A 16,502-nucleotide genomic window follows, 5' to 3' on the forward strand; every position below is an offset into this window, starting at 1 on the left:
TACCTTATATAAGAGTCAGTACATTATAGGTAATGTGGAAAGATATTGTGGAAAGCTACTTACAATATTATAATTATACACTCGACAGCAAAATTAAAGGATCACCTATTCTGACTCTCCAAAATAGGCGAAATTCAAGAAAGTGTAACTTTGTCAAAAATAATTGTTAAAAAATATTTAAAAAAGCATTTTAAAAGTATTTTTGTTTACTGACTTATTCAACACTGAAGCAAAAATGGCCTTTTATTTAATGTTGAATAACTCGGTGAATAAAAATTGTGGAATGCTCGATAAATACGCAAATTAAAGATAGAGATTGACGCTTTTAAATGCTATAAACCGCATTTCTGTAGGATTTTTATTTTACGTCGTGGATCTTTACAAAATTTGTAAAAGAATCCGTCAAATGTCAAAATTTTATTCAAACGTTGTATAGTTTCATGACGTGAAATAAGAATTGCACACAAATCCAGTTTACAGCTTTCAAAAGCGTGAATCTTTACCTTTAATTTGTATATTTGTTGAACGCTGTAAAATTTTTTTTACTAACAAGTAATTTGGCCAAGGATATCCAATTGATCACGTTGCGATATTAGATTTGAAATTAGGGCCAAATTGTAACTGAAATAGAGTTAGGTTGAGTTAGGAAAAATACGGGGAGGGTGTGCAGGGGAAGGAGCGGAACCCCTACCTCGCCCACGCGTTTTCTGTACCACATGGTTCTCTCAATTTATCGTGTATCTTCCAAAACAGAATTTTTCCGCTACAGCCTCGAGATACTATGAACTCCTGTAGTTCTACTTGCTGCCGCTACACGGCTACACTGAAATGTCGCTCTCGTAAGCAATAAATCGCTACGAAAGTATAAATGTCTGAAGCCGGAACGTATTTGAAATACGTTTTTAATTCGTCTGAATTTTTTTCTTGAATATATTTCTAATTTAACGAGTATGACTGAAAATATAAAATACAGTTTGTTTATTTACGATGCTTTTGATGCGATTTGGTGCGTACAATTTATTGTACAGCATAACATTTGTTAAGATAAAGTGCCCTAATTGTAGCAATAAACTCACATTGAATCATAATACGCTTTTTTTTCGTTGTCATAGCACTTATCATTTTTGCGAAATCTAAGAAAAAAAAAGAGAAAAATTCAATGTAATTTTAAGAGAAGCGTTAAAATAAACACGTGGTTCGATCACGTACATTTGCCGTTAACTACGGCGTGTAAAGTTATTCATCATTTCTTATGGTTACCTATACCCCGATAGGGTTTCATTTCTGATGATCTCGATTTGTCTTCAGAGAGTATTGTAAATTAGAGTAGTTACTGTCATGAAGTTTGTGTATACTGGGCTGAGAAAAGCTCGCAAAAATTAGGCGAACCCGGAACTGTCGAAATTGACGAAGCAAAATTTGGAAAGTGAAAATATAATTGTGGACGTTTAATTAATGGAAAATTGGTATTTGGCGGTTAAAAACGTGGCACTAAAAAAATATTCCTAGTACCCGTTCCTGATTGTACTTCAATATCTCTACTTAGGTGTATCAAAGAATGGATACTGCTAGGTACAATGATAATGTCTGATAAATGGAAAACCTACGAATGTTTGGCGGCTAAAGATTTTGAACATCTCTCTGTCAATCATTAGACAAATTTCATAGATCTGGAAACAGGTGTTTATACACAAGGAATTGAGCGCATATGGCGTAAAGTGAGAGAGAATACTTCTAAATATGGTACTAAAGAGGAACACCTTGTATCTTGTCTTGCAGAATATCTATTTAAGCGCGTGCATTCTTGTCCTGAGCGTATTAATGCTTTTTTTGACCTCATTGCTGAATTTTAAGAGGTATTAATCCAAGATAAAGTTTTCGATAGATGTATTGATAATCCACAAGATGCGTGAAGATATGCTCTCTTATCACATAAGAGAGCATTACTACAGTAAAAGTGTGAGTGAATACACGCCCATAAAATTTTATTAAAATCGGTGATGCACTCGCGGACTCCTTTTGTTAGTGTCGAAATAATGTTTTTTGTGTGATCGCGAATTTATTCTAATTTTAAGACGCTAGGACGTTAGCGTAATAATAATGTTCTCTTAATATATAATATTGGTTGTTGCGATAAATATTGTCACATACCTCGATGATCGAACTGATTAAGATGTCCTTATGGAATGTAGGGAGATCCAGTTTCAAATCCTGATTGAGGTAATATTTTTTGCAACAAATTTTCCATTTTTTCTAGGATAAGGAATTTTAAAGATGCTGGTTAACATTATTAATATTAAATTGATTACTAATTCTGTAATAATAACTAATTCTGCTTTTTTGATTCAATTTAAGAGCTGTATTTGAAACTGAATGGCGCACAGTTCGAAAGAATTAAAAATTATATATAAAACTATACATAAAACATTTGTTCTGTATTAAGAGATTTTGCTCTATAACTGTAACTATATAAAACTGCATTGCCTATTTTAACTTCAAGTTATAATGATTTGATCTTCTTGTCCATCTTGATTTGTTTTTCTTGTCTTACATTGATATATTCTTCTTATTTTCTTGATAATAAAAAATATTAATGTATCTATGAAAAATACTATAAAAAATATATTGATTTGTCTTATTTTTTAGGTCCTAATTTAATTTCGACGACTGTTGAAAATGGTGGTATGCTAGGTTCCCGTAAAGGTGTGAATTTGCCAGGAGTACCAGTGGATCTTCCAGCAGTATCGGAAAAAGATAAATCTGATCTTCAGTTTGGCGTTGAACAAGAAGTTGATATGATATTTGCTTCTTTCATTAGAAATGCTGCTGCATTAACTGAAATTCGTGACATTCTTGGTGAGAAGGGCAAAAATATAAAAATCATATCAAAGATCGAAAATCAACAGGGCATGACGAATCTCGATGAGATTATTGATGCATCTGATGGTATCATGGTAGCGCGTGGTGACTTAGGAATAGAAATACCACCGCAGAAAGTATTCTTGGCACAGAAGTCCATGATCAGCAGATGCAACAAAGTTGGCAAGCCAGTAATTTGCGCCACGCAAATGCTAGAGTCTATGGTGAAGAAACCACGTGCTACGAGAGCCGAAACTTCAGACGTTGCTAATGCCATTCTTGATGGTGCTGATTGCGTTATGTTGTCAGGTAATTTATTTTATTATGTTAGTATAAAAGAAATTAAGAATAGAATCGAATAATATCACAAATAAGATGTAAGAAATAATAAATATAATAAAATAGTACACTAAAGATATAAAAAATACATGCGAAAAGAATTGAGAGGGGAAGGATAAAATACATAATATGTGATGGAAATATGTGACTAAAAATAAAGTCGATAAGAAAACTCTATTGATACAAAGTATAAATTAAGTATACTATTAAATATAAATCGTGTAGAAATACATTTTAATATGATTAACTGAAAATGAAATTTAACAGACTTTAAATATTCCAGTTAATTTTAAAGAACATTTTTACAAAAAAATATGTTTATTTTAAAGAGACTTTAAATTATATTTTATCCTAAATATTTATCACCTTTAACCCTTAAACACGTAAGTGGGTCTGAGAGACTCCATATGAAGTTTTGAACGCTTGCTAAGTGAAGACGGAATGAGATAGGAGGTTCGGACTAAGACGTAAAAAAAGTTTGAAATCTTCTCTTTCGATTGATATGGTTGATCTACTTTTTTGGTCAACTAGAATTTGGACGGCACGGCAGCAAAGTTTTGTTAGGGTCAATGCGACCCATATAGTGTGTAAGCGAAACTTTTTTTGTGAGTATTTTACATAAAAAAAGCTGGACGAAATACATTCGAACAGGTCGTTTTGCGAATGTTATTCGCATATACTTTGTTTAAAGTTGGAATACTATAAAATACTGTAGAAAAAGGGAGTTTTTCCGACATATATCATGAAACACATCAATTTTCAATTTTAGACACGATTTAATCAAAAATACCTTATATTTGCCTTGTTACATAAGTACATTTTTTAATAGAAATGACAATGATATAATTTTTTTTTTTGAAAGTATGAATCTTTATCTTTAAAACGTCGTATTGTAAAGTTCTTCAAAGTTTTTTGTTGCAAAGATATGATTTTTTTTATAAAAGTAGATTTTTAGATGCCCAAAAATACCTCATATTCTCCATGTTACGTAATTATACTTTTTAAAAAGAATGACTTTGCCAAATTTTATTTTGAAAGTGTGACTCTTTAGCTTTAAAACGCCGTATTTGAAAGTTCTTAAATGTTTTTTATTGCGAAGATATGATTTTTTGAAGGAAAAGTGGATTTTTCACCAATTTCTCATTTTTGCTTAATGCTTTTACTTTTATAATTTCACAATAAATTATTTTTCGCCAGTGCCGATTGTGCAGTCACACTCCTGAGATTTCGAACTTTTGTTTAAAAACAAATTCGTAGAAAAATATTCATTGTAATCAAAGATATAGCTTCTCAAAGTTGAAAAAGTTTCCTAGACCCAAAAATGTGTTTCCGTATTTTATAGGTGTGTTTAAGGGTTAATCCGTAATGGTCACTTAGGGTCCAATAGACCCTACGCGTCCTTTTTCTAACTTTAAGGATACACAGACCATTCAAAATCGAACAACCTTTTATGAAACTAATTTTTATCTAAAGTATACTCTCTTGAGAATATACTCCTAAATGTTTGTTGAATTATCTCAAAAATTAAAAATTTTATGAATTTTTTTGTAAAAAAAGTCAAATTTTGCATTGTTTAAAATTTGAATTTGTTTATTATGTTAAATTTATTTGAAAGTATACTATCTTGATAATACACCTCTAAATTTTTGTTGAACTATCTCAAAAATTTTATGAATATTTTTGTAAAAAAGTCAAATTTTGCAGTTTTTCTATTTGAATTTTTTTCATTATGTTAAATTCTAATTTTTAAAAAATTATTGGCTGATAAAGAACAAACCTCAAGGTATGTCCAGTAAAATTTTTGCGACGAAATATCAAAAAACTGGCAAATGGCAACTGATTTTGTGCAGGGGGGTTTAGTGGGGACCCCATGTGACCATTATGTTATTATTTAGAAGTGTGACCATTACGGATTAACTATAACTTTTTCCTACTTTTCTGGCAATAAGTAGATTCCGTGATAAAAAAAATGTTCATTTTTTGAAGCAATTCATTCATCGAGTCATTTTTTTATTTCATCATATGTTTTGAAATGCTGGTCTGCAAGAAGGCAGCGTCACTTCACTAAATTACATCAAGTAAATTATGCCAAAATTTCACGACAACGACTGTCTTTTGCGCGAGGGTTGACTAACTTTACTTAACGATAGAAGGGCAGAGCGGAGAAGGCAAAAGCTGCATATGCTAACAAAACGAAGAAATCAGCAGGTAGGCGAGAAATTCAAAACGCTCAAAAATGAACGACAATCACAATATTTAATATTTATTCAAAACATTAAATTGTAATAAGCCGTTTTTCTTCGCGCGGACTAGCTCGTCGGAACGGTGCGAAAGAAAAGGTTTGATCGGGAAAGAGAAAAGAATCTTGGTGCGTATAATAACTATGCGGCGGTTTTACAATGTACAAGAGAAACATTTATTTTGATAGAAAAAAAGAGAATTCACAGTAAGTCATACGGAAAGTGTATACGTGCGGACGGACAGATTTGCAACGCGAGTATATATAACGGATGAGTCTATTTACAAGCGACCGCGGGATGTCGCCGGTTATCGGAACACATGTACGGGCGTTGTCTTTACTCGGACACGATCTCGAGACTTGTGGCAACGCGGGTAGAGCTTACAGCGCGGTCCTTTGCGGTGCGCGAATTGGCCTAACGGTTGATCAGCCGCGTTCGTTAAATGAGCAATGGCGGTTTGGAGATCGTAGAAACACGTCGAGAACCTCGATCGAGATCCCGAACTCGACGGTCTCGTTTTCCGGCGTTCCCCGGAAGAGAAGAAATCTCCGCTGCTTGAGAGCAGGACAAGGACCTTCTTCCCGCCAAGAACCTTGGTTGAGAGTCTGGTGCTCGCGCTCTCGAGGGTGCGGGAAGGCAGGAAAGTTGTCAGAAAAGTGGAGTACCTCCACCGTGACCAAGTACCTTCAACCACTGATTTTCCGGAATATTAGCGCAGCGGATCAGGTAGCGTTGCTGGCTGACAGAAAAAAGCGATCTCTTCGGAACACACTGCCCTATTTATACCCGGCGACTCCGTTTGCCTCCGCTATTTTTCGGCTATAACCCGGCGGCTTTCTCCCAACTGATAGTGGCCGGAAAGGATGCATTTTCGGGGGTGCATCGTTACAAAGTAAATACCACTTAGGTTGGAATAGGAAGACTTTTGAAGGAAAGAGAAAGAATGATAATACAAGATAGTACCACTTAGATTTTGTATAGAAATTCTAGAGAGTACCACATGGTTTAAAATAGGAAAATTTTTCAGTAGAAAGATAATACCATTTGGGTTTTGTAGAAAAAAGTGCGTGCGTGCGTGCGTGCATATAGCAGCAATGGCTATTGTTGGGGCGCGCTTTATCGTGTATTTTCCTCTTGACATTTGGTCGAGAAAGAAAGCATGATATGACGTAATATTATGGAGAAATGCGGTGTTCTCTGCTCTGCGTTATGCGAGCGGTATACGGAATACCACGGTATTTGGTCGCGCATTGTTTTAATTTTTAATTGCATAAAGAAATTTACTCGGATTCGAACATTTGTTTAAAAAATAATGTAAATAAAATTACGATTTTCAGTAATAAATTAAAATTATGTCGTCACTAAACTCAGTAGACAAAAATGTTTCAGACAAGTTCTTTGATTTTGAGGGGGACATAAGATAGTGTTATTAATTTGACCTTGAATAGTTGGTTGAAGGTCACGTGAAGGTCACTTTCAATTTTTTTAATGGAACTGCTTATTTTTCATTGCATATTCTTGTAACTTATCTCGAGACCTTTCCAAAACACTACAAGAAAGTTTATTTTTGTTGAATACTTTCCGAGTTGTGAGGCTTGAAAGTGTACTATAACTTTCAAGCGTCACAACTCGGAAAGTACTTAACAAAAATAAACTTTCTTATAGTATTTTGGAAAAATCTCAAAATAAGCTACAAGAATATGCAATAAAAGATACAATATTAGAGTATTGGTAATTCCCTAATTAAAGGGTATTGGTACTTCCCTAACATTCTATATTTTTTATTGCATGTTCTTGTAGTCGATTTTGAGAACTTTTTAAAACACTATAACGAGTTATTTTTTATTAAGTACTTTCTGAGTTATGAGGCTTGAAAGTTACAGTAAACTGTAGTTTTCAAGCCTCACAACTCGATAAGTATTTAACAAAAATAAACTTATTTATAGTGTTTTTGAAAGCTTTTGACCAGCTATTAGATTCTGGAATTAAAAATAGGGTGTTTTATTTTAAAAAAGTTAATGTGATTTCGATGTGACCTTGGCGACGCCATTCAAGGTCAAATTGATAAGATCAGTAAAATAGCTTTCATGATCCTATATAATTTCTCCAAATTTCAACTTTTTATCTAGATTTGTTCAAAAGTTATGAGGGTGTATTCAGACTTTTGTCCTACTGTATAATATAATAATAATAGTAACAATAATAATAATACCAATAACAATAATAATAATACCAATAACAATAATGGTAACGACAATGATAACGACGATGACAATGATAATAATAATAATAATAAGAAGGAGGATAGCAGGAATCCAGAACTCTTAACAGAACAATTTCGTACTATAGGGGTACTAACTTCCGGAAATTTAATACATTTTATTTAAAATCTATTTTTATTATATAAATGAAATATTGATATAATGGTTATTATTAGATATGCATTTATAAATTTTGTCTGACTGTACTTTTAGGTGAAACAGCAAAAGGTGATTATCCTTTGGAATGTGTTCGCACAATGGCCAATATTTGTAAGGAAGCAGAAGCTGCAATTTGGCAGACACAAATCTTCCACGATCTGACGAGTAAAGCTCTTCCGCCTATTGATGCTACGCACGCTGTTGCTATTGCTTCTGTAGAAGCATCTGTTAAATGTTTGGCCAGTGCTATTATTGTTATTACTACATCTGGCCGATCCGCACATTTAATTGCGAAATATAGGCCTCGTTGTCCTATTATTGCAGTTACCAGATTCCATCAAGTTGCTCGACAAGCACATTTGTACCGTGGAATATTACCATTGTACTATGAAGGTATAATAATATCGATAAAAATAATTATTCAAGGTTTATTTTACAGTGTTATATCGTAAATTGACTTAGGAGTAATAGTATACAAACTTGGCAAATGTGATTTCATAATATACATGTATATACTTTCTAACAAATATTAACAAGACTTTATTTTTTTTTAAATCTTTGTAAGATATAATTTATTTTGAGTAGAAAAATTTTAATAAAACTTCGATGAACCTTTGTTTCATTTTTTATGAAATTTTAATAAATATGCCCTAAAATTTTAATTATTTTACTGAAAAGATTATTTTCTGCATTTAATGAAAAACAGATGACATTTTAATGAGAATTCAATGAAATTATAATAACAAATTATTAATATTATTTGATGAAAAAGTAAGATTTTATTGAAATTGGAATAAAATATTAATGAAATTGCAATGAAAAATTGCAGATATTTTGCAACAGTAAATTAAGATGGAATTACTAATCAAAATGTTTCAAAATAAACAAAATTCAACAAAATGTTTTATCAAAATTTTATCAAAACATTAAAACCAAGAATATTAAAGCATATGTGCAATATTTGCATGCGTATTATATTCATCACTATAATCTTAATTATACAGGAGCACCATTAGCCGATTGGGTAAAGGATGTGGACGTGCGTGTACAATTTGGATTAAATTTTGGCAAAAGTCGTGGTTTTGTCAAAACCGGCGATTCTGTAATAGTTGTGACAGGATGGCGGCAAGGTTCGGGCTTCACAAATACACTTCGTATTGTGTACGTAGAACATGAATTTATTAAAGGAGATTCTGTATGCACGATTTATAGTGATACCGACCCTTATGAAGATTTTTTTTGAATGTTGTATAATATAATTTATTTTATCTGTTTATTCTTATATTTCTTGATTTACTTTAACAGTAATTATAGAAAATACTTATTAAATATTATTAACGTCAATTTATGGATTTACAATAATTTAAATAAGTGAAGTATATTAATGTAATTACGTTCAATACATTTCCGTAAAAAAATATATGTATGTAATAGAAACTAGATATATTCGTTGTATGTGATACGTATGGTATATTCTCGGTAAAACATTTTTTATATAATTATATACATATAATCTATCTTATATCTAATTATACACAATTATATGCGTATTCAAATTTAATTAATTATATGTATATGGTAACGAATACGCTACTTCCGAAATTTTTTGGATCGGGAGTAGAGAGGAATGGGGGTTGACTGTGAACAATAGACTAGCTAGAAAAGCAAACAAATTTATTCAATATTTCACATGTCAATTTTACATTTAGCATTTAATTACTCTCAATGAGCGACTCAAAATAATACGAAACGAATGGAAATCTTGTGTTTGATCGAATGTGCTGCTTGCGAACGCGACGGAGATCTTGAGCGGAACGTTTCTATGGCTTTGGACGCAACAGAGATCTTCTCGCGACGAGATTATCAAACGGATCGCAGTGATCAAAGTCCGATCGCGGATGCGCATCGAGCCACTAGCGGATTCGAGAGTTATGTACTTTGGAATGGCAGAAATAGCTGACCGCTTGGTGACACGCGGAGATGTATGTCACGACGGGTTATACTGATAATTGTCATAAAATTCGCGAAAAAAAATGATAGAAATCGCGGACACGACACTCTTTACCTCGAGCCGATGAGCGACGGAAAGAAAGTTTTGGCAAAATTCGTGGTTTTCGCTACCACCGTGGAATTCGTAAGCGATTACTCGATTTCGTGTCGGTTTACAATGAGCGAGAACTGTGCTGAGACGGAAACGATGAGCCTCGAGAGTTAGACACGGGGATGCGCGACAGATCTCGATTGATACGCGGCGCCGATACACTCAGGACAAAGACCTCGATTCGTTAATACTAATGCGAAAAAAAGGATCGGCAATGCACAATGCCTTGTTTGCGAGAACACGTCCGTGTAGCCAACTCAATCAACCGATGCAACTCGTGATCCTTTCGTGCGTTTTTTGATTTGTTAGACTATTCCGGAACAATATATAATTATATACTGATAAGAAAACTAAACAAATGCATGCTCTCCTTCTAGACATTTATACCTCATAATCTAGTGTTATATCATTTCTATAATCATTCTACAAGCGCAGTCGTCTAAGCTATAGTCACCTAGCATTATTGAATACAAAAACGGTCACCCATTCAATTCGAGACTGGGCTCAGTATTGCTTGACCTCTAAGATCATACGGGAACTGACGCTTTGTGATGAGTCATGAACACTTAATGTTTCTGAATGTATATTTGTGATAGATCAATTCAATAGATATTGTCAGAAAGATGAAATATGTAATTAAAATATATTTTTCTTATAAATAAATATAAAATTATAATTTTTAGTGATTTTTATGCGGAATAGCATGTTGCATAACTTACAAAAAGACCTATTTTTGCTGTGCTTGGATAAAAATAAAATAAATGTTATTTTTTATGATATTTAAAGCAAGAAAGAAAATAGTCAAAATTATGTCACACAACGATAACGCATAAAAAATTAAGTTTAAATCGAGGAAGAAGCGTAGTGTTGTAGTCATTTGTAAGATAGGTTTTTACGCTCGTTACACTCATGTATCGATGGTATAGAATGTAATGCATTATGTTTTGACATTAACTTTTTGCGTCACGGTGTAGTTCTAGGAGCTACACTTACCATCCAAGCTTTTATCAATGAATCAATTGTTTCGCGTATTCCTTTAGCATGTTTAGTATTGCTGGATTGCTAAAGGTTTATTCTAACTAATAATCAAGTTTTAGAATCATATTTAAAATAAATTTGTTATTAATATAAATTTGTAATAAATATATACTAAAAAATTGTCGTTTTTAGAAATTAAATTTATTTGCATAAAATGTTGCATAATAACTTGAACTTCAAAATCATTATCTATGAGTTTTTAGTTGCTGATTACGAATTTGACGTCAAAAATTCAGAATTTAAAATGGCAGATACAATATAGACAAAATTATCAAAATTGACTGGATTTGCTTAAAACTTGCTATTTAGGAATTTCCGAGGTCGCTAATTACTAATCTAGTGTTAAAAATTCAAAATGGTCGCTCTAACCTAGTGAGAATTGATAAGTTGAAAAGACGTCTATTCGATGTCTATGCCGTTGATGGTTAATATTAATAAGTTGAAAAGACGTCTATTCGACGTTAATGGTTGATATTAATAAGTATTTCAACTACTTTTCAACCACTCGAAAATTTCGTTTCTACTAGATGTAGTTTTGCAAATATATAATTAACAAAAATAATTAACATCACTATTTTTTTCTTTTATCTAGCTAACATAAAGTTGAAAATTGAGTCATGTAAGACGTCTTTTATAAACCCAACTCTCCAAAATTTTTTCATATTTGATTTAATTATTGTATTATATTGATACATAATTTTTAGTTACAATTTTCTTATTTAAACAAATAACAGAAAAGTTATTCCAGATTCTGTTCCGCATTAGTGAAAATAGTAAAAAAATAATAATTTTATATATTTTTATATAAATAATATTCTTTAATTATACATGTTTTATCTTTTCGATAACAGATATTGATCTGATCTACCAGTTATTTACACGGATTAGTACAAAGTATTTACAGGTTGTCACGAGGGATCCAGTTTGCAACAATCTTGGAAGTCAAGTATCGTTTACCGCGGTTACAACTTGGATGGGTGGCCACTTAGGAATTTTCGAAAAAAATACCTGAGAATTTTTTTTACAAAAAATGTTTTAAAATATTACTAAAATATTGTTTTGTTCATTGAGATCAAGTGGTGCAATAATATAATAGTTATGCGGATATTTCGAAGAAATTATTCATAGAGAGTCTATGCAAGACGTCTAATCGACCAAACTTTAGACGTCTATATCAACTGGTTTTTTAGACGTTGATTAGACTTTTCAACCTATTATTTCTCACTGGGAATATGGCGGACAAACTTATCAAAATCAACCAGATTCGCTTGAAACTTGTTATTCAGTGTTTTCGAGGTCTCTGATTACGAATTTGATGTCAAAAATACAAAATTTGAAATGCCAAATGTAATATGGCGCACCAATATGGCAAACATAATTGTCAATGTTCTAAACGAATTTGATTGATTTTGAAAATTCCGTCTGCCATATCGGATCCGCCATTTTGAATTTTATATTCACATTGGATTCGTACTCAGCGATTCCGAAAATCCTCGGACAATAAGTTTTACGAAATTATATTCACTATAAAAAAAATGCCACAAAGAATTAAATATAGAAGTTTTTATAAAAATGCTATATATTTAATGACGCAAATATCAGATGCAATGTATAGCATGTTTTTGTATGATGGTTACTAGGTGCAGGAAGTTGATTAAAATACATTCATACAAAAATTTTTACTGAGTTTTTTAAACATGTGAAATGGTATCTCGATTAATTTTTCTGTTGCTCGTGTAAATATTAAATAACACATAAAGTAATGATAATATATTATATAAATACACGCGCGCGCGCGCAAACACACACACACACACACACACACTCACGCACGCGCGCGTACACACACACACATGCACGCACACGCACAGAGTATCATAAATTGCATGTTAATACGTCAGGAAGTAGATCTATATATTATAAAAAACGCTATCCCCCCAGTGAAAAAATTTTTTACTGGGATTTGATTTAAATACGAAGGGCGGTTGAAACATAATGCACATACATGCAACTTGAATTAGCAAAGAATTTGCACATAAGCTTATACCCAACCTATAACTACAATTATAGCAAGTTTTTATTCTGTTCCAACCTACAGCGATTATATGTGTTAACATAGCGTCGTGATTTTCATCAGTCACCAAAACTGGTGGGATTATTTGGAATGAATTTTAATCAGAATGATTTCGTTTTTCTTAGAAAACATTATAGAAATTTAGGAAATAATTGAATAATTCCGAAAAGTTTTATATAATGTAACAAACCGTCTTTCCGCTTCCCTCTCGGACCATCTACCGTTTCACGCCGGCGGAACATGCGCTGGACAGCCAAACAACCGGCGCACAGCGCCTAATAAATACTTTCCACCGGCGTAGCGCGCGAAAACGCATCCGCGTGTCGAAAACATCTCCGCGTGCACGCGCTTGAGAAGCGACCGAAGTGGCTGCCGATTTTGAGTAGCGGGGACTTCCTCTCCGTTACCGAACCGTCCGTCCCCTACACCGCCCCTCCTCTCGAGATTTGGCTATATAAGCGTCGCCGCTTCGACAAACGAGGCTTCTTCTTATCCGAACCGTCCGTCCGCTAAGAAGCAGTACTCCTATCTGCTTCGATTTGAAATCAAGCAAACTTGGTTTCTGCTGAGAGATTTCGGCGATGAGCATCCTATCCGCCTCCGTTTCTACGGGCTCAAGCGCCTTGAGCTCAACCGAGAGATCTCGGTGGACCGGAGAAATCACGATCCAGTTTCTTCTCCGTCGGCATCGACTTACGATCTGGAGTGTGGAGTTCCGCGCTTCCACCAAGAGATCTTGGCGTGAGTCGTTGCCTCCGCCGCAACACCAACGCGGTATTAACCGCCTCGTGTTGCGATCGTTTCGTACCGAAGTACAGCTATACCGCGCGCGCGAGTTGTATAGTCACGTGGCCGTGGCGCGGCCTTCGGCAGGGCCGAGCCGATTTGTAAACAGGGATTCCGAGTTCGGAGAAGTTCGTCTCGGAATCACCTGCGTGTATATAGCTTGCGATTATTTGTCCATCCGCGCGTAGTTACCGCTTCCATCTGTCCGAGCGTTATATTTTCCATTCCGTCCGTCCGCGCGCCGCGTCCGCGAATACGGCATTATATATTTTATTCTGTGTTAAATAAATTATTTTGTCAACCTTCGAAATCAGTCTAGTTCTCTTGGCGACCTACTCATCGTCCACCGAATTAACACCGCCAGTGCGCGAAGTCAGGTCGTTACAATAATGTGCTCTGGTTTTCATTGCCAGGTTCATTGGCAATATTAACATATTTCGATTCACATTGAGGAAATTTAATAGCATAAGGATTTACTGTACTTCTGTAAAGTTTTATCATTATATAGTATAGCGATAAACGACGATAAAATTCCGTTGGCGTTACGTTTTCAGCACGTAAAATTCAATTATTTAATTGTTGAAATCTTGTTGGCATATTACACACAACGCACCATTTTGAAATTGTTCTAAGAAACGGAATAAAGCTTGCTATAATTGTAGTTATGGATATGTATGTATAAGTTTATAGAATGGTTTGCATCGCGTGCTCTAACATATTTTTACTTTAACGCGCTTTAATCTTTGCAGCAAACATATTGGAGTGCGTTGGAGTAAGAATATAAGTATAATATAATAGTAGTGAGTAAGAGTATGTGTTAGAGTACACGATACAAACAAATCTTGAATTATGATCAAATCATTTCTTGTTACTACAAATTCAAGTTGTAGGGTTACACGCGTGTGCATAAGATTTTCAGAAATCGACTACTGCAATCAATATTGCTCAGTAGCAATGATAATAGGCATACGTACATTAAATAGAAGCCAATCATTGCGATGCTTGAGCCTATACGGATATGGTTCGTATGTAGCTTTTCTTGTATGAGTTGCAGCCGTTGATTTTTAACAACTTTGGCACAGTGTTGCCGTTTTGCAGCCATACCGCCAGCCTATAGAGCAGCACTCGTTGAAACTTTCTACGTGGCTAGGCTTACTATGGGGTGGCAGTGTGGCACCGTGTGACTACAAAATGGCAACATTGCTTTGATGTGTATTACTTTTCAATCATTCTTCATATATGTCATTTTTAATGTCACTTTTAATAAGTCTAATTGATAATATTGCTTATATTTTAGCACGTTGTCTTTTTAAGAATATAATTTATGAAATCAATTCAAGTATAGTTATCCGTTTTCTGTACTTCAATATTGTGGTTATATTTTTAATAATGATGTATTCAATTATTGGTGTTAATTAATATTTTTTATTTTCAGGACCGTTGACTAAGCTTGCATTATACTGGAAAATTATAGGAAGTATAGTTTTCATGGATGTAGATATAATGCAAAGATTACCGAGTGATACTTGAACTATTTACATTACTATGTATGTAATTGTATATGATTCTTGTATGAGTTCCATTAAATATAGTTATATCAACTACTAATCTTACAAACTCAATATTATTTTATTGAAATACCAAAATGCGATATATTGAAGAAAGTGCATGCGTACGCTTGCATAAAGTGATAGAATTACCGACATTACGGATTTGAATTTTTATCGGTTGCTTGAAATAAATCGACTTTTTGCGCGCAGACTAGCTCGGTCGGCGCGGTGCGACGAAAATGGTTTGAGCGAGAGGAAAAAACGGCGGTTTTCAAATAATTTAACACGAATATGGAGTATTCTATATAACGAACATGAGTTTTTATTTATTTTGACATATATGAATCAGACGGATAGTCGAAAGTGACGGTAAGCGATAAATTAAACGGACAGACAGTACTTCAAGATTTTGATTTTGGGGCGTATGGAAGCGCGTGCGATAGTGCGATGTCGCTATCGGACGGATGGCCTAAGAAGGCTGTACCGAGTAGGCATGGTTTCGAATTCGGCGCGCGTGGTGGGTAAGACCTACTGCATGGAACGTGGGCTAGCTCGGTGCCTAGTCGATAGGCAGATCGATAACTACGTGCTTTTTCGGTGTGACGGAAAGTCATAGATAACGGAGGAAATCCGTGGTGACTGCCAAGGACCTTAGCCCGAAGTCCCGACACGGCAGTCCCGGTTTTGTTGCTGCAACGGGAGCGAGGATGCAGATACACCAGCGAGAGTCGGGAATTTCGGTTACTAGCCAGGACACTTGGCAGCGCACGAAAGCCTCGTTTTCGTGGAGAGGTGAGAAGGATGGTTGTCGGAGGCTAAGTACACTTACATTAGCTACGGTTAAGAATTCTTCGACCGGTTGTTCCGACTAGGAGCGGAGTATTGTAACGCAATTGATCGGATGGGAATGCTTAGAGTTATTATAAAGAGAGTTACGCCAATTACCGGAAACCGCCATTATTAGACAAAATATATAACTACATAGCGGCAATTTCAAAATATGAGCAAGCGATATTGTGTAACACATTATATAATTCAGTGCTTTCCAATTATGACACAAGTCGACACAATTATACACAGTCATTATTTTCATAT

At 34.3% G+C, this 16,502-nt stretch overlaps 1 protein-coding gene across 2 annotated transcripts in view; it reads left to right on the top strand.

Annotated features, from left to right (window-relative positions):
- The window catches only part of LOC105201593 (pyruvate kinase), a 55,462-nt gene extending 39,992 nt beyond the window's left edge, over nucleotides 1-15,470 (top strand). For both annotated transcript variants that reach the window (XM_039454664.1, XM_039454660.1), the window contains 4 exons: nucleotides 2,647-3,168; nucleotides 7,913-8,251; nucleotides 8,863-9,019; nucleotides 15,293-15,470. In XM_039454664.1, the coding sequence (XP_039310598.1) occupies nucleotides 2,647-3,168; nucleotides 7,913-8,251; nucleotides 8,863-9,019; nucleotides 15,293-15,305 (1,031 nt within the window). In that variant the 3' untranslated portion in view covers nucleotides 15,306-15,470. The remainder of the gene's footprint in view (nucleotides 1-2,646; nucleotides 3,169-7,912; nucleotides 8,252-8,862; nucleotides 9,020-15,292) is intronic.
- The last annotated feature ends 1,032 nt before the right edge of the window (nucleotides 15,471-16,502 follow it).

Source organism: Solenopsis invicta, chromosome 1 (assembly GCF_016802725.1).
Source record: "Solenopsis invicta isolate M01_SB chromosome 1, UNIL_Sinv_3.0, whole genome shotgun sequence".
NCBI lineage: Eukaryota > Metazoa > Arthropoda > Insecta > Hymenoptera > Formicidae > Solenopsis > Solenopsis invicta.